Here is a 25848-nt window from a genome sequence, read left to right on the forward strand (position 1 = left end):
TAGCAGAAATGTATTAAATATAGAGCTAACATTACTCTCTATTCTACATGAAAGACAATCATACTGTATTTGGTCTAGACAATACATCTGAGTACTCTGCACATTCCTGAACAGGCCCCAGCACTCACCCTGTAAAGCCATGAACCATGACCCGTAACTGTCTATGGTGCTCTTTACACAACTACAACAGTCACCTTGACCTTGTTGATCAAAGGCAGAAACCCACATAGGTAAATACATACAGTATAACCTCATAAAACCCCCATTAACAATCATTAGTTTAAAACTCATTATCACCCTTAGCTCTATTGGTCAACAACATTTACAGTATATCTTAAAGTACCTTAAACCAATGGATGGTGCAGAGGGGCAGACGGCTCATAATAATGGCTGGAACGGAGGGAACAGAATGGCAACAAACACATTGAAATCATGTGTTTGATGTATTTGATACCATTCCACTGATTCCGCTCCAGCCATTATCATGGTTCCCTACACCCCACTGAGAGAAAGATGATAACAGTGAGACCTACTCAAGCAAACTAAAACTCATGATAATTAAAATGGGAAAGACAATGGTGGGCAAAAACCCCATCACTAAATTCCATGACAGAAGCTACAAATCAGGCCAGCCTCTCCAATCTATAAAGCAGTAGTTTCAGTTCTAGCACCATAATCATCTTCTCTTCTCTACACTACAATCAACTGCTGGGAGGGCAACGTGGACTCAGTGGTAGACGTAACATAATAAATGTAAATCAGAGACACCCTAATTAGTGTGATATGCTACATTTCGTATGGTATGTATTCATTTGTGGATGTTTGCAATTGCAATTTGTTGTGGCTAACGTGAGCTAGGTGGCTAGGTGATGAGATTCGAACACGCAACCTTTGGGTTGCTAGACGTTCACGTTATGCACCTACCCATCCACCCCGACCAACCACCCTACTTTCATTTTTGACTTTAGCATCCTTCTGTCTTATGTAACGTACCATATACTAATTTGAGTGTTCTGGATTTACATTTACTATGTTACATGTCTATGAGATCAGGCTGGGGAGGGAGTGGTGTTAAGGATCGGCCCCTTTTTTTCAATGTTTGCCTAAAATGACATACCCAAATCTAACTGTCCGTAGCTCAGGCCCTGAAGCAAGGATATGCATATTCTTGGTACCATTTGAAAGGACATACTTTGAACTTTGTGGAAATGTTAAAGGAATGTAGGAGAATATAACACATTAGATCTGGAAAAAGAAAATACAAAGAAAAAACCAACAGTTTTTTGTATTTTATTTGTACCATCATCTTTGAAATGCAAGGGAAAGGCCATAATTCCAACCCAGGTACAATTTCGATTTTGGCCACTAGATGGCAGCAGTGTATGTGCAAAGTTTTAGACTGATCCAATGAACCATTGCATTTCTATTCAAAATGTTGTATCAAGACTTCCTAAATGTGCCTAATTTGTTGATTAATAACTTTTCATGTTCAAAACTGTGCACTCTCCTCAAACAATAGCTTTGTATTGTTTCACTGTAATAGCTACTGTAAATTGGACAGTGCAGTTAGATTAACAAGAATTTAAGATTTCTGCCAATATCAGATATGTCTATGCCCTGGGAAATGTTCTTGTTACTTACAACCTTGTGCAAATCCCATTAGCCTACGTTAGCAGTACCGTCCCGCAGGGGACCCACCAATCCTGCTTCCAGTGCTAGAACTTCCTTCTCCTTAAGTAGCTAGGGGAACAGAAATAGCTCTTCTGAGTATATCGTATTCTCTTAGATCGTTCATCATAACCAGAGTTACTATAATGAGTTATTATGAAGTTTGCTATGAAATGTAAAAAAGGAGGTATTATTTTATTTCACTACATTACCTAGGTATACCTTGTGATCTGTTATTTCACTCCTTTGTTCATCTAATTTTTCTTCTCTTTCTTTATGGCTGGAGGGCAACATGTTTGCAATCTATACTGGGTATATATTCACAAGCGTCTCAGAGTATGAGTTCGGATCAGTTTTGCATTTCAAATCATAACTAATAAGAGGGAGAACCTGATCCTAGATCATTCAGCACCCCAACTCAGAGATGTTATGTGAATACGGGCCCTGGTCTAGGTTTATACACATCTATCAAGATAGAAGAAAACTAAAGCATAAGCAAACACACTCTGGGACTTCGGCATGGAATGCATCCATGTTCTAAAATAACCAATAGACCAATGAAAGTGCAAATCAGATCTAGTTTATCAAAGGGTAAAAATCTGAGGTAAAAATCTGCTATATCATCACCACCACCACTACCATCACCACCACCACCACAGACCTCAATAGAAACAGTGTTTTCCTTGCCACAGAACACAGATACATTGTAAATAAATAGGTTGATCATGTTTTTGATGACTTATCCTGCTTATAAAGACAGAGGCAGGTGAATGGTAATACTGTATTTAGGATATTCTGTCAAAATGCTGAGGTTTTATCCTTCCTAGACAGTGTTAGGGCTACATCAGACTTGTACTTGGTTAGCGTTAGTGTTACTGTTGAGGTGGGTTAGGATTAGGGGGTTAGGGTTAGGGTGATGGTCAGGGGTAGGGTTAGACAGGATTAGGGTTCCTACTTCCAGAGTGAAGGAGAGCACCACGTCAGACTTAGACAGTGTGTTCTCGTCTTCCTGGCCCATATCCATGATGGAGGTGTTGTGTCCTTTCTTCAGCTTCTGCAGTTTGAACTCTCCTCCCTTGGACACCGGCATGCTCTCCAGGTTGGCCATCAGCTGGTTCACCGATGCCTTTAGCTCCTCTATGTACATGTGCTCCATCTCCTTCGACACAAACTTGGGGAACTTGCCACCCTTTGGAAAAAAATAAAAAATAATAATCATACCAAAAATTATGTTGTACAAAAGTGTTTTTACTAGATTTCAAGTCAGCTTTTGTGTCCATGTTGACTAGTCATCCTGAAAATGAAAGACATTTTATTTATAAAATATATCCAAATTGTCAACACTAATGTAAATGCTTGTCATTCAATAGATTAACATTTACTGTATGTAGACTACAGTATTCATTGTGATGTAAAGTTGTTTCTAGAATAGGGAACTCGCATAGTGAAGCCATTTTGATTCTTAGCCTACAAACTGAGGTTCTTATGTAGCTCAGCACAATGTTACCCGTGTGTTGATGTCACCCTACTGCGGTGTGTATACAGCTGTAAGATCTGACTTCAATCACCCTGATGCAGGAGAACTTTCCTGCAATGCAGGACATTTTTTACTTGGGAGTGTATTAAAAAGTCTTCTGAAGTTTGTAATTTCCACTTTGAAATTTCAAACTTGATTTTCCCTGAAGAAGATTTTTATCAACCCCTACAAAATATCCATTCATTATAATCCACATAATAATTCACATTTCCTGTTGCTGCAGGATTATTTTTCTGCTGTAGCAAACTGGCTCAAATTAAGATCCTATGTCTGTAGGCTATCAGACTCACTCTGGCAATCTGATCGGCCATCTGCAGGCGTCCATCCAGCTCCCGTCTGATCTGAGCAGCCTGTTCGTCCAGGTTGTCCAACTAGAGGAGGGTCAAACACAGAAGAGACAGGAAGAAGTGTTGTGTGCTCATACTTCAAAATAAATGTGTCCCAGGAACTTGATTAGAGAGAATCATTATGCTCTCAAGTGTTGGTTTAATCAAGCAACGTTTTGACCCCAACTGTGCCTTCTTCAGGAAAACGGGACAATGAGATAGATGAATCAGCCTGTGATGATTCACTGGTACCCAGGTGTGGTCTTGGATATCCATGACATTGGAGCTATGTAAGCCTATAGGCATTACCTCACCCATCACCACATGGTAATAATTAATACAATATCCATTATGATTTTACATGGAATAAGACTAGAATCTGTATTCATAAAGTGTCTCAGGGTAGAGGTACTGATCTAGGATCAGGTCCTCCCTGTCCATGTATCTGTATTCAAGATATAAAAGACAATACTGATGCTAGATCAGCAATCTTTGTGAATACGGCTATGTCCCAATTATCTCTCCTTTCTCCCACAGTGTGCACTTTTCACTTCCCTTCACTGTTTTCAAAGGAAATTACTGTTCTAAGAAATATGGTGAAAACTCCCATAAGACCATGCCTCCACTAATTCAATTATTTTAGATTTTTGTGGGAAGTAATAAACGGGGGCAGGAGAAAGGGGTGGTTATTGGGACACACAACATGGGCCCAGGAGGACATCACCACTGAGCTGGGTAATCAATACATTCTCCATTATGTTCCTAGATGACCCCGAACAGGATGGGGTCAGAGGGTTACAGGTCAACACCCACCTCCCATGTTGATGATTTATCTCTTTTGATCTCAGGATGGGGGATTAGATTCACACTGTCAATAAATACTGTGTTGTTATAAGGATATAAGGCTGACTTTACTTGAAGGGCCAGTTTCCCAGACAGATTAAACTTAGTCATGGATGGAAAAGCTCTTTCCATGGAGAATCTGGAGAACCGGCCATAGGTTTCTGTGTAGACAGAGAGGGCATAGCTCTAATAATTGATACAATATCAAATCAAATTGTATTAGTCACATGCACCGAATACACCAGGTGTAGACCTTACAGTGAAATGCTTACTTACAAGCCCTAACCAACAATGCAGTTATAAAATATGAATAAGAATAAGAAATAAAAGAAACAAGTAATAAAAAAAAAAAATTGGTGCTCCCAAGCGGCGCAGTGGTCTAAAACACTGCATCTCAGTGCAAGAGTTGTCATTGCAGTACCTGGTTCGAATCCAGGCTGCATCACATCCGGCCATGATTGGGAGTCCCATAGGGTGGCGCACAATTGGCCCAGCGTCGTCTGGGTTTGGCCGGGGTAGGCCGTCATTGTAAATAAGAATTTGTTCTTAACTGACTTGCCTAGTTAAATAAAGGTTAAAAGAGGAAAAAAAAGAGCAGTAGTAAAATAACAATAGCATGGCTATATGCAGGGGGTACCAGTACTATATACAGGGGGTACCAGTACTATATGCAGGGGGTACCAGTACTATATGCAGAGGGTACCAGTACTATATACAGGGGGTACCAGTACTATATGCTGCGGGTACCAGTACTATATGCAGGGGGTACCAGTACTATATACAGGGGGTACCAGTACAGAGTCAATGTGAAGGCTATATACAGGGGGTACCGGTACAGAATCAATGTGGAGGCTATATACAAGGAGGTACCGATACAGAGTCAACGTGGCGGCAGGTAGCCTAGTGGTTAGAGTGTTGGACTAGTAACTGAAAGGTTGCTAGATTGAATCCCCGAGCTGACATGGTAAAAAGCTGCCGTTCTGCCCCTGAACAAGGCAGTTAACCCACTGTTCCTAGGCCGTCATTGAAAATAAGAATTTGTTCTTAACTGACTTGCCTAGTTTAATAAAGATAAAATAAAATATACAGGGGGGACTGGTACAGAGTCAATGTGGAGGCTATATACAGGGGGTACTGGTACAGAGTCAATGTGCGGGGGCCAGGGAGTGTGGAGAGCCACACTCCCTGAAACTAGCATTGTGACATGTCTACCCTCCAGCTCGCCCACAGCCTGCCCACAGCCTGCCCACACAGAGTAGCAGCAACGTGATGTCTTAGCCAGGTTGGCCCTGTAGAGCAGTCACTTCCAGTCATGTCACACATGCAGTGTGCCTTCACCCGCCCACTCACACATAGTCATACACACACACACACACACACAGCCTTCAAGTGCTCCACGGTACTGCCACGAAGCTGAACCGGAACACCACCACCCTGCAGCGCTGATGCACATCCACATGGAGCAGCTATCGCGCTCCAGAAAACAACTTTCTAGTGTTGTACAAGGAGATCTGATAGCTACTACACACTGCTGCCTGCACTCCACTTACAGAGAACATGTGCAGAGGGCATAGAGGAGGACCTTCCTCGTTCTGTGAAGACAAATAGGCTAAACCAGCCCTGTTGACAAAACAGGTGGCCTAATGGCAATGTCATGTTACTGTTACCATGGTGGATTGTCATGGTGTGTGATGCTGCTGAGCGGTTGTGTTGTGGCAAACCCCAGCTCTGTAATGTTACCGCTATAGAGTGAAGGGAGGAAAATGTCTGCATGTAACCACAAGAGAAGAATGGTGTTATAACTAGTGTGTGTGTGTGTGTGTGTGTGTGTGTGTGTGTTTGTGTGTGTGTTTGTGTGTGTTTGTGCGTGTGTGTGTGTTTGTGTGTGTGTGTTTGTGCGTGTGTGTTTGTGCGTGTGTGTTTGTGTGTGTGTGTGTGTTTGTGCATGTGTGTTTGTGCGTGTGTGTGTGTGTGTGTGGTGTGTGTGTGTGTGTGTGTGTGTGTGTGTGTGTGTGTGTTTGTGCGTGTATGTGCCTGCATGCATGCCTGCGTATGTGTGTGTGTGTGCAACCACAGGAGAGGGGAATGTTGTAGTGTAACTAGATTTCAATTACAGAGGCCAGGGGCTAACTGAATCACTCAAGCATGACCTCAGGCAGGCTCACAACAACCTGATCACGTGACCCAGGCATCCAAGGCTGCTAATGGACACTGGCGGTGGTGGTGACTAAGGCGTGGCATTGTCTTGAACTTAAACAGTGACTAAAACCCATAGAAATGGAATTGCTAGAATAGAAAATTCCCATTCTAGTCAATGGGTCCGTAATTCTATGAATAAACCATCTCTTTGTTCATGCAGCAGTTAGACTATTTTGTACTGACTGACATCATAGACAGAATAAAAAGCATTGAAATATAATCTATATAATCTACTCAATTCTAGATTCTGTTTTTATTATGAAAATAACATCATTTTTTTCAACAACTTGAGTAAAACTCTGCTGTTGTGGCCATAGAGACCACCAGAACAGTCACATTGGCCATGTTAAGTAAATAAGGGAACGTAGTTAACGAGAGGGTTCTGTACCGTAATTTCTGGACTATTGAGCGCACCTGAATATAAGCCGCACCCACTGAATGAAATGTTTATTTTTATTTTGAACATAAATAAGCCGCACATGTCTATAAGCCGCAGGTGCCTACCGGTACATTGAAACAAATTAACTTTACACAGGCTTTAACGAAACACGGCTTGTAACAAAAATAAATCGGCTTTAACGAAACACGGCTTGTAACAAAAAATAAAAAATTAGCAGTAAGCTTTAGTTGTCTTTTTGCACTGAGTCAATTCCTCACGCTGCTGTTTCCAACGTCTTATCATCGACTCATTAAGACCAAGCTCCCATGCAGCAGCTCTATTTCCTTTTCCAACAGCCAGATCAATCGCCTTCAACTTGAAAGCTGCATCATATGCATTTCTCCGTGTCTTTGCCATGATGAGGGTGACAAAATGACTACCGTAATCAGAATGAAGGGAAGTTTGAGAGCGCTCAATTTAATCTAAACAGTAAACAAAAAAGTTGTTTGACCTTAACCCGTTCGGCAATTTCATTGGTCTAATGAAAGCTTCATGCCGCCAAAAAACTGAGCACGTCACAGAATGTTTTTTTGTGAAAAGAAAATTGCAAGCGGGATAAATCCATATATTAGCCGCGTCATTGTTTAAGCCGCGAGGTTCAAAGCGTGGGAAAAAAGTTGCGGCTTATAGTCCGGAAATTACGGTAAGTTTTCATTCCCGAGGTGACTAAGACCTGCACGAACTCAATCAATGACAAACACAGTGATTCAGAAAGAAAATCGACATTAGTCTGTAAGAGACGTCTGACTTCAAGAGCAGTTACCTAGAGATGACCTTGGTGTTTATAATAATGTTGAAGTCGCTATTTCTAATCAAATAAAATTTTATTTGTTACATATGCCGAATACAACAGGTGTAGACCTTAGAGTAAAATGCTTACTTACAAGCCCTTAATCAACCATGCAGTTTTAAGAAAAATACCTAAAAAATAGGAAATAAAAGTAGCAAATAAATAAAGAGCAGCAGTAAATAACAATAGCGGGGCTTTATACAGGGTTCCTGTGTGGGAGCTATCATGGGTTGGTCCTGGTTAGATAGATAAAAGCCATCTGAAGGAGGACAGAGAGAGAAGCCTGGCATCTGTTTGCCAAATCTTCTGCCCCAGAGTAATGAAAAGCAGAGGAATTCACAGTCTCCCTTACATCAATAATGAATGAAGACATATACTGTATATTAGCTGACACAGGCAAAGAGAGGAGTGGAGAGGGCTGAGGGCTTGGTCTCTCTCTCTCTCTCTCTTTCTGCATTTCTCCCCTTCTCTCTCTCGCTCTCTCTGTCTCTCTCTCTCTCTCTGGCAAAAGCAGCATTGTTCATCTTTCAGCAACATTAATGCTGTGACTCACTGCCACCCGCTGTGATGACCCTGACTGTGTCAGTCAGTCCGTCCGCCTTACTGAGGACACAGCAGAGCCCACAGCACATACCCTGCAGACAGGGACCTTACAGACAGACAGACAGAGGCAAAATAAAGCCCTAAAACATGTTAGTATAAATGGGGCTGGCTTGGTCTTGCACATGGTGGAAAGTATTGCATGTTAAGCGGAAGAGGTGGAGGACAGAACAGTAGAGGACAGGGCTATTATGTTGTAGTATATTGACTGTAGAGTTATGGGGATTTATAGTGGACTTTTTCAGATGTTCTTTCTACTGTAGAATTACAGGCACGCCACACTCTTAGAAAAAAGGCTTCCAAAAGGGTTCTTTGGCTGTCCCCATAGGAGAACCATTCTGGTTCTAGGTACAACCCTTTTTGGTTCCACGTGCAACCCTTTTGGGTTCCATGTAGAGACCTCTGTGGAAAGGATTCTACATGGAACCTAAAACGGTTCTACTTGGAACCAAAAAGGGTTCTTCAAATGTTTATTCTATGAGGATAGCCGAATAACTCTTTAAGGTTCTAGATAGCGCCTTTGATATGTAGCGCATTGTGAGTGATTTTCCATCATGGATGTTAAAAAAAAAGGTTGTTTGGTGTGTGTCTGACCCCCATCTGAGAGCAAATTCCATCCAAGCAGGAGAAGCTCCAGCATGGCCGCCCCTGCTGAGTGGGCCTACTGATGTGATGTCTGGTAGGGGGTCGGGGGTCATGGGTGCACCTCAGCCACGCTCAAGGTCCTAAACGATATCTTAACCGCCATCGATAAGAAACAATACTGTGCTGCCGTATTCATTGACCTGGCCAAGGCTTTCGACTCTATCAATCACCACATTCTCATCGGCAGACTCAATAGCCTTGGTTTCTCAAATGATTGCCTCGCCTGGTTCACCAACTACTTCTCTGATAGAGTTCAGTGTGTCAAATCGGAGGGCCTGTTGTCCGGGCCTCTGGTAGTCTCTATGGGGGTGCCACAGGGTTCAATTCTTGGGCTGACTCTTTTCTCTGTATACATCAATGATGTCGCTCTTGCTGCTGGTGAGTCTCTGATCCACCTCTACGCTGACGACACCATTCTGAAATACTTCTGGCCCTTTTTTGGACACTGTGTTGACTATCCTCCAGACGAACTTCAATGCCATACAACTCTCCTTCCGTGGCCTCCAACTGCTCTTAAATACAAGTAAAACTAAATGCATGCTCTTCAACCGATCGCTGCCTGCACCTGCCCGCCCGTCCAGCATCACTACTCTGGACGGTTCTGACTTAGAATATGTGGACAACTACAAATACCTAGGTGTTTGGTTAGACTGTAAACTCTCCTTCCAGACTCACATCAAACATCTCCAATCCAAAGTTAAATCTAGAATTGGCTTCCTATTTCGCAACAAAGCATCTTTCACTAATGCTGCCAAACATACCCTTTTAAAACTGACTATCCAACCGATCCTCGACTTCGGCGATGTCATTTAAAAAATAGCCTCCAATACCCTACTCAATAAATTGGTTGCAGTCTATCACAGTGCCATCCGTTTTGTCACCAAAGCCCCATATACTACCCACCACTGCGACCTGTACGCTCTCGTTGGCTGGCCCTCACTTCATACTCGTCGCCAAACCCACTGGCTCCAGGTCATCTACAAGACCCTGCTAGGTAAAGTTCCCCCTTATCTCAGCTCGCTGGTCACCATAGCAGCACCCACCTGTAGCACGCGCTCCAGCAGGTATATCTCTCTGGTCACCTCCAAAGCCAATTCCTCCTTCGGCCGCCTCTCCTTCCAGTTCTCTGCTGCCAATGACTGGAACGAACTACAAACATCTCTAAAACTGGAAACACTTATCTCCATCACTAGCTTTAAGCACCAGCAGTCAGAGCAGCTCACAGATTACTGCACCTGTACATAGCCCATCTATAATTTAGCCCAAACAACTACCTCTTCCCCTACTGTATTTATTTATTTATTTTGCTCCTTTGCACCCCATTATTTCTATTTTTACTTTGCACTTTCTTCCACTACAAATCTACCATTCCAGTGTTTTACTTGCTATATTGTATTTACTTCGCCACCATGGCCTTTTTTGCCTTTACCTCCCTTATCTCACCTCATTTGCTCACATTGTATATAGACTTATTTTTCTACTATATTATTGACTGTATGTTTGTTTTACTCCATGTGTAACTCTGTGTTGTTGTATGTGTCAAACTGCTTGCTTTATCTTGGCCAGGTCTCAATTGTAAATGAGAACTTGTTCTCAACTTGCCTACCTGGTTAAATAAAGGTGAAATTAAAAATTAAAAAATAAAATAACAAAGGAGGTCTAGAAGCCCTGTCTCAATCTTCTGCTGCAGAGACATGGCTAGTGTTGACTTCTTCTCTCATCTGCACTGTCCTCCCTTCCCCACTTCCTCACTCCCTTCCTCTTCCCTCCTCCCCTCCCCTCGTCTCCCCTCCCCTCCCCTCGTCTCCTCTCCTCTCCTCCCCTCTTCTCTCCTCTCCTCGCCCCTGCACTCTGTCCCGTATTTCACCTATTCCTACTACATTAACAGGCCTAGTGCATCTCTGAGGCTTTACTGTATTGATTCCCCGCTCCTTCCAGCAATCCCCTTAAAGAGAGAATGAGCTGCTACCACTGTGGAAGGGAGGGGGGCTTTAAGTGAAAGCTGCTGAACTGAGATGGAGTGAAGGAAGGGGGTGGGGCTGGAGAGAGAGAAAGAGAAGGAAGAGAGAGATGTAGAGAAGGACCGAGAAAGAGGGGGAAAAGGGGGAAAAGAGAAAGGGGGGAGAGAAGGAGGGAGATACAGAGGTAGAGAGAGAGTATGGGGAAATAGAGCAATAGGAGGGAGAGGGAGAGAGAGAGAGAAAAGGGGGAGACAGCTTTAAGTACACTGATGGATCTCACTTAAATAATCAAGGAAACAGTATGAAGCAGTCCTCTCCTCAGATTGAAAAGGGAAAATACAGCTACTCTCTGGATGAGGTCTGGCCATCTAGTTTATAAGATCCCCACAATCCTAACGCCAGTAAAAAAGAAGCAATTACTACAATAATTGGGATTCTGCATTCAATTTAAGTATTGGCTATACTATGGATGTCTGATGTTTAATATGATTGTGTTTTGTTAATGCATCCTCTTACCAGTATTAGTCTGTATTCCTTCTCCATATAAATAGAAAATATTGGCATGAGCTGCTATGATGTCAGTGTGTACAGTATAGTAGTGTATGTTTGGAGTGTTTGGGCCACTGTGCAGCCACCCTGCCTGCTGTTTTTCACAGGCTACATTCCAAATGCCACCCTATTCCCTTTATAGTGCACTACTTTCAACCAGGGCCTATTGGAAAGTAGTGCACTATATAGGGAATAGGGTGTCATTTGGGATGAATTCACAGAGTTCCTGGTTAGTAGACCACATAATCAGAACTTTGCCACCAGAAGTTCTGCTCTGCCTTTGCACTGTCAGGGCTTCAGCCTTTCAGAGCGTCACACACACTGCCGATTAGGATTAAATACATTTCTCAGACTGGCTTCATGGAATTTACCCAGGATTCACCCAGGCAGTGCAGAGCCATTACAGAGTGTGTGTGTGTGTGTGTGTGTGCGTGTGTGTGTGTGTGTGTGTGTGTGTGTGTGTGTGTGTGTGTGTGTGTGTGTGTGTGTGTGTGTGTGTGTGTGTGTGTGTGTGTGTGTGTGTGTGTGTATGTGTGTGTGTGTGTGTGTTCGAGTGGTTTTCCCTGACGCTGGCTGCTGCTGCCTGTCCATCTGAGTGTGCTGTGCTGAACTGTGGGGCTCTAAGGGACTGGTGTGTGTGTGGTGTGTGTGTGTCTGTGTGCATGTGCAAGTGTGGTGTGTATGTCTATGTGTCTGTGTGGTATGTGTGTGCGTCTGTACGTGTTTGTGTGTGTGTGTGTGTGTGTGTGTGTGTGTGTGTGTGTGTGTGTGTGTGTGTGTGTGTGTGTGTGTGTGTGTGTGTGTGTGTGTGTGTGTGTGTGTGTGTGTGTGTGTGTGAGTGTGTGTGTGTGTGTGTGTGTGGTACTGGTGTGTGAGGCTAAGGCTAGCGACCTCTGACTGGCCGGCATAGTGCAATCCAAGCAGAACTGTCACAGTCACAGAGGGATGGAGAGAAGGCCACGCCTCCCTGGAAATGCCAGCAACAGAGCAGCTTGTGTAGATCGCTGTCTTTGTCTGACTGCATCCTGACAACACAAGGACTTGGTCACGTCTGTCCACTAGTCTAGACATCCAGAAACGAAGACATCCAATTTAGATTAACTGAACACGAGCACAATGAAAAATCCAAGGATATTTTTTAATTTGTTTATTTCAATAAACCTCAGAAGTGAGTGAATCTACTGGATAAAATGCAGGTGTTGATGTTGTTAGTAGTTTTGAAGGCTGTAAGAACTGTATCTCATTGATAGAACTGTGACGTATGGTAGATCAGTTATATGGGCAGTGAGTGGTTTTGGGTGGGTTATGTGTGATTGGTGTTGGAGGCAAAGATGACAAACGCAGGTGACCTTCATTTCCCTCTTATCACCCCTCTGAGAGTGTCAGTCACAGAGGTGGTCTGGTCTGCAACACAATAGGGGGTGCCTAGGGACACGTTAATGAAGGGGCAATCTGACACCCCTCATGGAGCCCCTACACAGCCCCACAATCTCCATCCAGGGGCGGCAGGTAGCCTAGTGGTTAGAGTGTTGGGCCAGTAACTGAAAGGTTGCTAGATCAAATCCCCGAGCTGACAAGGTAAAAATCTGTCATTCTGCCCCTGAACAAGGCAGTTAACCCACTGTTCCTTGGCCGTCATTGTAAATAAGAATGTGTTCTTAACTGACTTGCCTAGTTAAATAAAGGTTAAAATATATATATGTATATAATCAGCCCAGCCTGAAGATCACTGCTGTCACCAGCACAACACACGTGGGACACACACACAGCCCACGCCCGGCCCTGGCTAAAATGTAATGTTCCCTCAGCGTTAGTGAAAGTGACAGCCACACTGCAGTGAACACAGAGGTGACGTTGCCTGAATGATAGCTGAAGCTGAGAGCAGGTCAGGGGTGACAGGAAGGTTTGATAGGAAGGGGTGACAGAGAGGGGTGTAGTTAGATGGGGAGGAGTGACAGGAAAGGGTGACGGGGAGGGGTGATGAGGGTGTAGATGGATTGACAAAGAGGGGTGATGAGGGGTGACAGGATGGGTGTAGTTAGGTAGAGAGGCTTGATGAGGAGAGGTGATGAGGGGTGTAGTTAGATAGAGGTGATGATGGGTGTAGTAAGATGGAGAGGTGATGAGGGATGACAGGATGGGTGTAGGTAGATAGAGAGACTTGACGAGGAGGGGTGACAGGATGGGTGTAGTTAGATAGAGGCTTGACGTGATAAGGGGTGACAGGATGGGTGTAGTTAGATAGAGAGGCTTGATGAGGATGGGTGGTGAGGGGTGACAGGATGGGTGTAGTTTGATAGAGAGGCTTGGTGATGAGAGGTGACAGGATGGGTGTAGTTAGATAGAAAGGCTTGACGAGGAGAGGTGATGCCTGCTGCTACAGAATGTGCTCGTACACTCTTAGAAAGAAAAGCTGCTATCTAGAACCTAAAAGTGTAACCCTTTGAAGAACCCTTTTTTGTTCAAGGTAGAACCCTTTTGAGTTCCATGAAGAGCCCTTTCCACTTAGGGTTCTACATGGAACCCAAAAAAGTTCTACCTGAAAACAAAAAGGGTTGGTAACACTTTACTTGACACCTAGTGTCATAACCTGTTATAATATGGTCATAACACTGTCATGACACACATATTTACACCTGTTGTGACATATAGTGTGTTATTTTATGGCTGGATATGACACCTACATAAGTGTGTCAAAACCCACATTCATCTCAGTCATCAGCAACAGAGCATTGGGGTAGGTGCATATCTGGCATCAATGTGTGCACAATTACAATGATAATTTAATATGGTCAATTAAAAAAATATATACAGTACCATTCCAAAGTTTGGACACATCTACTCATTAAGGCTTTTTCTTTAGATGTATTATTTTCTACATTGTAGAATAATAGTGAAGACATCAAAACTATGAAATAACACATATGGAACCATGTAGTAACCAAAAAAGTGTTAAACAAATCCAAATATATTTTATATTTTAGATTGTTCAAAGTAGACACCTTTGCCTTAATGACAGCTTTGCATTCTCTCAACCAGCTTCATGAGGTAGTCACCTTGAGTAGTTTTCCAACAGTCTTGAAGGAGTTCCCACATATGCTGAGCACTTGTCAGCTGCTTTTTCTTTACTTTGCGGTCCAACTCATCCCAAACCATCTCAATTGTGTTGAGGTTGCGTGATTGTGGAGGCCAGGCCATCTGATGCAGCACTCCATCACTCTCCTTCTTGGTCAAATAGCCCTTACAAAGCCTGGAGGTGTGTTGGGTCATTGTCTTGTTGAAAAACAAATGATAGTCCCACTAAGCGCAAACCAAATGGGATGGCATATCGCTGCAGAATGCTGTGGTAGCCATGCTGGTTAAGCATGCTTTGAATTCTAAATAAATCACTGACAGTGTCACAAGCAAAGCACCCCCACATCTCCTCCTCCATGCTTCACGGTGGGAACCACACATGTGTAGATAATCCGTTCACCTACTCTGCGTCTCACAAAGACACGGCGGTTGGAACCCAAAATCTCAAAATTGGACTCATCAGATGAAAGGACAAATTTCCACCAGTCTAATGTCCATTGCTATTGTTTCTTGACCCAAGCAAGTCTCTTCTTAACCTGTTATGGATAGGGGGCAGTATTTTCACGGCCGGATAAAAATCGTACCCGATTTAATCTGATTATTACTCCTGCCCAGAAACTAGAATATGCATATAATTATTAGCTTTGGATAGAAAACACTCCAAAGTTTCTAAAACTGTTTGAATGGCGTCTGTGAGTATAACAGAACTCATTTGGCAGGCCAAAACCTGAGAAGATTCTGTACAGGAAGTACCCTGTCTGACCATTTCTTGGCCTTCTTGATCATCTCTATCCAAAACAAGGGATCTCTGCTGTTACGTGACACTTCCTACGGCTCCCATAGGCTCTCAGAAGGCGGGCAAAAAGCTGAATCGTGGCTTTGCAGGCCCTGGCTGAAAAACATTAGCGCGTTTGGATAGTGGTCGGTCAGAGTACTATGAGACTGAGGCGCGTGCACGAGGCGACCCCATGTTTTTATTCTTTCGTCTTTGAACGTAAACAACGACTCCCGGTCGGAATATTATAGCTTTTTTATGAGAAAAATAGCATAAAAATTGATTTTAAACAGCGGTTGACATGCTTCGAAGTACGGTAATGGAATATTTAGAATTTTTTTGTCACGAAACGCGTCGGGCGCGTAACCCTTCGTCACCCTTGGATAGTGTCTTGAACGCACGAACAAAACGCCGCTATTTGGATATAACTATGGATTATTTTGAACCAAACCAACATTTGTTATTGAAGTAGAAGTCCTGGGAGTGCATTCTGACGAAGAACAGGAAAGGTAATAACATTTTTCTTATAGTAAATCTGACTTTGGTGAGGGCTAAACTTGGTGGGTGTCTAAATAGCTAGCCTGTGATGGCCGGGCTATCTACTCAGAATATTGCAAAATGTGCTTTCACCGAAAAGCTATTTTAAAATCGGACATAGCGAGTGCATAAAGGAGTTCTGTATCTATAATTCTTAAAATAATTGTTATGTTTTTTGTGAACGTTTATCGTGAGTAATTTAGTAAATTCACCGGCAGTTTGCGGTGGGAATGCTAGTTCTGAACGTCACATGCTAATGTAAAAAGCTGGTTTTTGATATAAATATGAACTTGATTGAACAAAACATGCATGTATTGTATAACATAATGTCCTAGGGTTATCATCTGATGCAGATCATCAAAGGTTAGTGCTGCATTTAGCTGTGGTTTTGTTTTTTGTGACATTATATGCTAGCTTGAAAAATGGGTGTCTGATTATTTCTGGCTGGGTACTCTGCTGACATAATCTAATGTTTTGCTTTCGCTGTAAAGCCTTTTTGAAATCGGACAGTGTGGTTAGATAAAGGAGAGTCTTGTCTTTAAAATGGTGTAAAATAGTCATATGTTTGAAAAATTGAAGTTTTTGTATTTTTGAGGAATTTGTCATTCGCGCCACGCCTATCATTGGATATTGGAGCAGGTGTTCCGCTAGCGGAACGTCTAGATGTAAGAGGTTATATTGGTGTCCTTTACAAGTGGTTTCTTTGCAGCAATTTGAGGCCTGATTCACGCAGTCTCCTCTGAACAGTTGATGTTGAGATGTGTCTGTTACTTGAACATTTATTCGGGCTGCAATTTCTGAGGCTGGTAACTCTAATGAACTTATCCTCTGCAGCAGAGGTAACTTTGGGTCTTCCTTTCCTGTGGCGGTCCTCATGAGAGTTAGTTTCATCATAGCGCTTGATGGTTTTTGCGGCTGACCTTCATGTCTTAAAGTAATGATTGACTGTCGTTTTTATTTGCTTATTTGAGCCGTTCTTGCCATTATATGGACTTGGTATATTACCAAATAGGGCTATCTTCTGTACACCACCCCTACCTTGTCACAACACAACTGCTTGGCTCAAATACATTCAGAAAGAAAGAAATTCCACAATTTAACTTTTAACAAGGCACACCTGTTAATTGAAATGCATTCCATTACCTCATGAAGCTGGCTGAGAGAATGCCAAAAGTGTGCAAAGCTGTCATCAAGGCAAAGGGTGGCTACTTTGAAGAATCTCAAATATAAAATATATTTGATTTGTTTAATACTTTTTTGGTTACTGCATGATATGTGTTATTTCATAGTTTTGATGTCTTCACTATTATTCTACAATATAGCAAATTGTAAAAATAAAGAAAAACCCTGCAGTGTGTCCAAACTTTTGACTGGTATTGTATATAACATAAACATATTGTTGACATGTAGGTTATGGTGTAACGGAATGTTTTGCCTTGTGTGGTAGGTTTTGTGGGTTTTGACACTCTTATGTAGCTGTCATAACCAGACATAAAATAACACATTATATGACACAACAGGTCAACATATATGTCTCATGACAGTGTTATGACCATATTATAAAAGGTTATGACAAGTTATGTAAGCTGTTATGATATATTACGACATGGTCATGACGTGTCATAATGTGTTATGACGCTGGGTTTCAAGTAAAGTGTTACCAAAGTGTACTACTTGGAACCCAAAAGGGGTTGCCTGTGGGGACAGCTGATTTACCCTTTTGGAACCCTTTTTGATAAGAGTGTATCTATCTAGCCCTCCCTCTCCTCGCGGCTAGCTTAGCAACAATATGCAGTCTGTCCCCCTTCCCCTTCTCCCTTCTTCCAATCTATAGTGCTGCATTATATAGATCCCATCACCAGCCTTACCACACGCACACGCAGGCACATGAAGGCACGCAAAGAGACATACACAAACACATACACACACACATGTACGTGCACACACACAGAGGGTTCCATAATCAGATCAGTTCAATGCTGGAAGCAGAACTCCCTCAAGCATAATTCACCAGCGAACAGTTGCTGACGAAGCAAACGAAGGCATAATGGGGTGTTGCCTTTCTCCTCCAACACCAGTAGGAGTGGGGGAGCTGTGTGTGTGTCTGTGGGTGTGTGGTGTGCATGCACAGCACATTCTCCAGTGTTAAATTAACACTGAGAGTGTTAAATGAAACAATGTTCCAGTGTCTTTATGGTTCCACTCTTTTCAGTATTAAAATAACACATTGCTTATCGTAAAGCAGGTGTCCAATCAAAATCAAATGGAAACTGTGTACAAATGATAATGGACCTACATTCATACAGTTTCTTGACTGTGTCCAGCTCACTAATAATCTCCCAAATTAAAATAGACAGTCAGGGAGCATCAAAAATGGCAAAAAACAATGGATAGGGGACTATTTCTTTTTGACGGTGAGGAAATAAAATACATTTTCAATGCGGCCTTACGGACCTCATTGACAACCGAACACGGCCCTAGGGAAAAAATGAGTTTGACACCTCTGGTGTAAAGCCTTATTTGCATATTTCGAGTTAATTGTAGAGTTACCACCCGTGATTGTATTTGTTAGTGACAAAAACATGCTTGTTGCATTCGTTCATTTTCAGTCCTGTGACCTTTATCAAGTGAGAGCCCAATTAAACCTCATGGTTTGCACACCACATCAGGCCTGCAAGTCACATAATGCTGGCTTGCTAAGTGATGTGTAATTCCTATCGGAATCCAGCCAGAGTGGGGATATCAAACATTATTCATCCGCAACTTGCATTCAGTATGACTGCCAGGGTTAGGAAGACTAAGATATGAGACTACCTAAAGCATCTAAACTGGAATAACCATTTCAGTAACAGGTGCAATAAATCCAAGTAACAGATTAGATTCATTTAGAAAATCTATGTTATTTAATAGAGTAGCATAGGATGAATTCATCGATGAACATGCAAAAACATAGATATTGAAACAAACATTCTCAAAATCAATTTGCAATAGAAGTCCTGTATGGCTCTGTTGGTAGGACACGGTGCTTGAAACACCAGGGTTGTGGGTTTGGTTCCCATGGGGGAACAGTATGAAAATGTATGGACTCACTCCGGATAAGAGTGTCTGCTAAAATATAAATGTGAGCATGATGGGTGTGGTTTTCGGTTCAACACTTGTTATTCAAACACTAGGGTTATTCTACACCACTGCACACACACATTTTTGTCTGTTGGCTGCGGGGTTTGTGATTGCTCGTTTCAGAGTTAGAGGTTCATTTTAATGTTCTCTGCTCTCTCTTACCTCACTTTGACATCTCCCTGTGCGTACGATGAAGGTAATTTAATCAGCTGCCACTTGAGATTGGGGAAAAATTTCAGTCGAAGAGAGAGAAAGAGAGTTCATCCGTGCGGGTAAATATTCATGATCACACATCAGAGCAGCTGAGCGAGGAGAGTGTGAGAAACAGTGTTTTTTTTAACCAGTCAGTGATGTTGTTACACTGCATCATTGTATCACTGTATCAGATTCACGCTCCACCAACAGAACAGATATTTTCACCCTGTGGTGTCATAGCACTAACAAGCAACCAAATCTGCTTTCATTGAATACCTCTAGATGCAGTATTGAGGTTTGGCACTTAAGTGCTTAACTATTTACAGTATTTTAGTGCAGCAGAAACCCAGGCTATTGTAGACATGAACCCCCTCACCATAGCAGGTAGGCAGTAGGCTGTGAGCTGTGCGCACTATGCATTGACGGAATAACAAAACAAAAAAATAAACTCTGGATTGTTGCATTGTGAAAATGTCACAGATGAAATGCCAGACTTCAGAGTCTAAATGATTAAACAAAATGTAAATTATTCCTCCCACTCTCAATTTGTGATCCAAAATATTCAAAACCAAAGTTCTATCAAATGTATTTGAACTAGGCTATATTTGTGCATATTTAAGTCGCTCTGGATAAGAGCGTCTGCTAAATGACATAAATGTAAATGTACAAATACATTAGTACTAAGTGTACACTATTATTTGTTAGAAAAATCGTATGGGCCCTGGTAAAAAGTAGCATACTACATAGGGAATAGGGTGCCATTTGGGACACAGTCTGCGTGTTATCTGCTCCATATGAATAATATTAACGCTGACCACTTCCATACATAGTGCCTGTAACTGTTCAGCAGCACCCAAGCAGCCTTGTGAGAGGAGCTAAGAGACTGAATTGTTACTGTGGTACTGTAGAGACACAGCACTGGATACTGGACACAGCACTGGCCTTCAATAATACCCAACCAGCAGTCTCATTGTTTGTTATTGAGTTACAGTAATGCTCAAAGAATATAACCGCGTCACTACAGCTCAAAGCCAAGATAATGAATCTGTCACCTTGAGGTGTGATTATCATCACATTTGTGATGCTTCGTTGCGTGACAATAATTGTCATCTTTATTTTTTATTTTTGCCATGTCATTGCTGACACTGGCATTGACTGGTTCATTGGTTACAAAGATGACTCATATGCATTCAGCCTTCTGTGGCAACCTCTTCAGCAAGGCAAACGATCATCCAAGTAGATCAGATGGCAAATGTTAAAATGATTTGTTGGTTAACATGAGAAAGAGATTCGTAAGGCCATCCATCTCATCTCTATGCGTGAGTACATGGCAGGCAACAGCACATTCACATTTTCTGCTTCCGACTGCGCTTACGTTGCCCGACAATTTCTGCTAATTATGTCTAATTGTGCTTTCATTAAATAAACTCCAGGTGGTGTATGTGTCGTCTAATGGCACAAACTCATTCAGAACGCCTCTTAGAACGCCTTTCTATTGACAAAAAATGCCATTCACTCCATCACCATCAGAAAGGCTAAATGATGTATGTTTTATGTGGATGGATGTGTTTGATGCAGAGTGGCTTGCCTTTGGCTTATCGTGGCTACACGACCAAACATACACACACACACACACGTGCCCACGCACACACACACTAACGACTGCTACACGCCACTCAGAGAGCCATTTAACTAGGTCAAGCGGCTGTCATGATGTGGCCTTGAAGCGTCTATTCAGTTGCATGCTTTACTGAAACTCACGACACGAAACATATTACTCTGTGTATGTGTGTTTCATGCTTTACTGAACTGGAACTCATAATGAGTCACATTACAGAATGGAAAGCAGACACGAAGCAGAAAGAAAAAATACATGGATTGGCTGTAACAACCTTCTTAGAAATACATATTCCTGCACATCTCCAATAGGCATGAGGAAAAGAGACATGTACATCTTTGCATTACCATAGATATGTCTGCTGGACTGTGCCACGCATAGCACAGTTAGGTCACTTGGTTGTGCAGCCCACCCTCAGTGTGTCGTATCATGAGAGCCAGGCAGGCTGGTGCGATGGGGCCGTTGGTCATACATACTGTACCAGTGTACTAGTCTACTAGTACAAGGTACCAGTATACTCAACCTGCTCTGAGTCACTCTCAGTGCCACTTGTACCACATTCACCTGGTTATCACCTGATTGTGCAGCCCAGCCTCATTACATTGTATTGGGAGAGCCAGGAAGGCTGGTGCAGGGGGGCCACAGGTGTCACGACTCCTACCGAAGGTGGCTCCCCCTCCTGCTCGGGTGGCGCTCGGCGGTCGTCGTCACAGGCCTACTAGCTGCCACTGATTCCCTTTTGTTTCCCCCCTTTCCGTTATTGTTTGTACCTGTTATGTGTTGGGCTGATTAGCGGGGCTATATTAGCCAGTAGGCCCACCTGCTCTTTGTGCGGGATTGTTGCTCTGTATTTTTGCTTGTGTTCACGCTGATTGTGTTTATGCTCTAGTGCGTGGTTTTGCGCCGACTGTTTTCTGTCCCCTGTGTTTGGGGCACATTGTTTTGTGTGCGCTCTGGATCGCTGTTGGGGTGGCTTGTGTTTCGCCGTTGTGCTCCTTAAAAGCCACTACCCTGTATAGCTGCTTCCTGCGCTTGATTCCTCACCCACTACGCCCAAGCCTTACAACAAGTCACACTGTACCAGTCTAGTCACCCTGCTCCGAGTCACTCCCATATTTCTGCAGTGCTTCCTGGTACCTTCTATCTGGGACAGAAATAGTCATTTTCCCTTCCCCCGCTCTCTTGTTATGTGACTTTAACAAATGACTTAAATCCCACGAGATAAGAGCTAAAACTGATGGCCTCTGAATCTTAACCAATCCCTGAAAACCTCTCATCACATCTTCTCCAACCAGCCCTGAGGCATCTAGTGCTGAGCAGCGAGCAGTGAACAGCATCATCTTCTGTTTGGGGAGAACTCCGTCATCAATCTAAATGGATATGCACCATTTCACCATTGTTTCAAATAATAACACAGCATATCAATCTGGATTCTAGGATAATCATCGAGAGAGAACCGTGGAGAATGCGGCGCTGCCATTGCCATGGGTTGGTTCTTATGAGGATTGTCTCCCCAAATGGTACCTTTGTCCCTACATAGTGCACTACTTTTGACCAGAGCCTTATGTGGTTGAAAGTAGTACACTATACTGTACACAAACAAATCTCAAAATTGATAGTTATATGCAAAAATCTAACTTCAGCCTGTGGTGCCTAGCCTTAAAATAATGATATACAGCCGTTGTTGTTTTTGAATCACGGATTGCCCCATTAACAGAAAAACATCCATCATAAAAAATGTGCCCCTACAGAAAATTATCCTACATCCTGCAATGCAAATACATTTATTTACCGCTCAAAATTCATCAGACAAAAACCAAACCACTGGCCATTAAATCTAAGTGGTGAGTACTCTCTACGCAGCAAAAGAGAGAAAATCAAGCATGAGAGGTTGTGTTTTTGCATCTGTCATATTGAACAGTGGTAAAAAGGACTATTGCTCCTGTCAAATTGAACACTGTGGTAAAAAGGCCTATCGCTCCTGTCAAATTGAACACTGTGGTAAAAAGGCCTATTGCTCCTGTCATATTGAACACTGTGGTAAAAAGGCCTATTGCTCCTGTCATATTGTGCCTGTCATATTGAACACTGAGGTAAAAAGTCCTGTTGCTCCTGTCATATTGAACACTGTGGTAAAAAGGTCAGCTTATCATAGGACACTGTGGTAAAAAGGCCTATTGCTCCTGTCATATTAGACACTGTGGTAAAAAGTCATGTTGCTCCTGTCATATTGAACACTGTAGGAAAAAGGTCTGCTTATCCAGTCATATTGAACACTGTGGTAAAAAGGCCTATTGCTCTTGTCATATTGAACACTGTGGTAAAAAGTCCTGTTGCTCCTGTCATATTGAACACTCTGGGAAAAAGGTTTGCTTATCCAGTCATATTGAACACGGTGGTAAAAAGGCCTTTTGCTCCTGTCATATTGAACACTGGTAAAAAGGCTTATTGCTCCTGTCATATTGAACACTGTGGTAAAAAGGGCTATTGCTCCTGTCATAAGAACACTGCGGTAAAAAGGCCTATTGCTCCTGTCATATTGAACACTGGTAAAAAAAAAACTATTGCTCCTGTCATATTGAACACTGGGGTAGAAAGTACTGTTGCTCCTGTCATATTGAACACTGTGGTAAAAAGGCCTATTGCTCTTGTAATAAGAACACTGTGGTAAAAAGGCTTATTGCTCCTGTCATATTGAACACTGTGGTAAAAAGGCCTGCTGATCCAGTCATATTGAACACTGCGGTAAAAAGGCCTGTTGCTCCTGTCATATTGAACACTGTGGTAAAAGGGCCTATTGCTCCTGTCATAAGAAAACTACGGTAAAAAGGCCTATTGCTCCTGTCATACTGAACACTGTGGTAAAAAGGCCTATTGCTCCTTTCATATTGAACACCATGGTAAAAACTCCTGTTGCTCCTGTCATATTGAACACTGTGGTAAAAAGGGCTATTGCTCCTGTCATATTGAACACAATGTTAAAAAGGCCTATTGCTCCCGTCATATTCAACACTGTGGTAAAAATGACTATTGCTCCTGTCAAATTGCGCCTGTCATATTGAACACGGTGGTAAAAAGGCCAATTGCTCTTGTCATATTGCTCCTGCTATATTGAACACTGTGGTAAAAAGTTCTACTGCTTCTGTCATAAGGACACGGTGGTAAAAAGGCCTATTGCTCCTGTCATATTGAACACTGTGGTAAAAAGTCCTGTTGCTCCTGTCATATTGAACACTCTGGGAAAAAGGTCTGCTTATCCAGTCATATTGAACACGGTGGTAAAAAGGCCTTTTGCTCCTGTCATATTGAACACTGGTAAAAAGGCCTATTGCTCCTGTCATATTGAACACTGTGGTAAAAAGGGCTATTGCTCCTGTCATAAGAACACTGCGGTAAAAAGGCCTATTGCTCCTGTCATACTGAACACTGTGGTAAAAAGGCCTATCGCTCCTGTCAAATTGAACACTGTGGTAAAAAGGCCTATTGCTCCTGTCATATTGAACACTGTGGTAAAAAGGCCTATTGCTCCTGTCATATTGTGCCTGTCATATTGAACACTGAGGTAAAAAGTCCTGTTGCCCCTGTCATATTGAACACTGTGGTAAAAAGGCCTATTGCTCCTGTCATATTGTGCCTGTCATATTGAACACTGTGGTAAAAAGGCCTATTGCTCCTGTCATATTGAACACTGTGGTAAAAAGGCCTATTGCTCCTGTCATATTGAACACTGTGGTAAAAAGGCATATTGTTCCTGTTGTATTGAACACTGTGGTAAAAAGGCCTATCGCTTCTGTCATACTGAACACTGTGGTAAAAAGGCCTATTGCTCCCGTCATATTGAACACTGGTAAAAATGCCTATTGCTCCTGTCATATTGAACACTGTGGTAAAAAGGGCTATTGCTCCTGTCATAAGACCACTGCGGTAAAAAGGCCTATTGCTCCTGTCATACTGAACACTGTGGAAAAAAGGGCTATTGCTCCTGTCATATTGAACACCGTGGTAAAAAGGCCTATTGCTCCTGTCATATTGAACAATGTGGTAAAAAGGACTATTGCTCCTGTCATAAGAACACTGCGGTAAAAAGGCCTATTGCTCCTGTCATACTGAACACTGTGGTAAAAAGGTCTATAGTGTCAGTGGTCAGCAGAAAATAGCTATTCTGCTGATTGTGAGCAGTGATGTTTTCACTGCTGTGACAAGATGGTAACTGGAATAGGGATATTTAGTATGCTGAAATGGCTCGCCTCTGATCTCTCTGTTTATGTGTGCATCATTGCATCTGTGTGTGTGTCTGTGCGTCTGTCTGTCTGTCTGTCTGTCTGTCTGTCTGTCTGTCTGTCTGTCTGTCTGTCTGTCTGTCTGTCTGTCTGTCTGTCTGTCTGTCTGTCTGTCTGTACGTGTGTGTATGTTTGTACGTGTGTGTGTATGTCTGTACATGTGTGTGTGTGTGTGTGTGTGTCTGTGTGTATGTTTGTACGTGTGTGTGTATGTTTGTACGTGTGTGTGTTTGTGTGTGCATGTGTTTGTGTGCATATGTGTGGGTGTACGTACATGAACGCATGATTTTAAGCATGTGTGTCTGTGTTCCAATCCAGACAAATGGTAAATTGATCTGCCCAGTTCAGCTCTTTGACCTGACCTGAAGACATATCATGGAGGAGAAGCACCACAATATTCTATACCTAAAACACAGCAACACAGTTTCCTGTTACCAATGCAAAAAAAAAGCAAAAGGGCAAAAAGAACGAACAGAACACGATTGATTATATTTATAATTTGGCAGCTTCATTTGTCTGCAGATCTGCAGTACTTAGTGCCAAGTGGGATATGTTCAGAGGGATTGCCCACCATGACACCATACCAACCCACAGCACTGTGTCCTTGTCCTGCAAGCAGATTCATTCCTGACCCTCCACCAGCGGCTCTACTCTGCTCCGCCGCCAGGTTGCACAGGAAAACTAGGTTAGC

General features: G+C 42.6%; 1 protein-coding gene across 2 annotated transcripts in view; it reads right to left on the bottom strand.

Annotated features, from left to right (window-relative positions):
* The window catches only part of LOC100380688 (calcium-dependent secretion activator 1), a 158518-nt gene that overhangs the window by 65053 nt on the left and 67617 nt on the right, over positions 1-25848 (bottom strand). For both annotated transcript variants that reach the window (XM_082967611.1, XM_082967610.1), the window contains exons 4-5: positions 3496-3576; positions 2624-2857 (exon numbers count right to left, since the gene is read on the bottom strand). In XM_082967611.1, coding sequence (XP_082823737.1) covers positions 2624-2857; positions 3496-3576 — 315 coding nt within the window. The remainder of the gene's footprint in view (positions 1-2623; positions 2858-3495; positions 3577-25848) is intronic.

The sequence above is a fragment of the Salmo salar genome, chromosome 22 (assembly GCF_965601325.2).
Source record: "Salmo salar chromosome 22, fSalSal1, whole genome shotgun sequence".
Classification (NCBI taxonomy): Eukaryota; Metazoa; Chordata; class Actinopteri; order Salmoniformes; family Salmonidae; genus Salmo; species Salmo salar.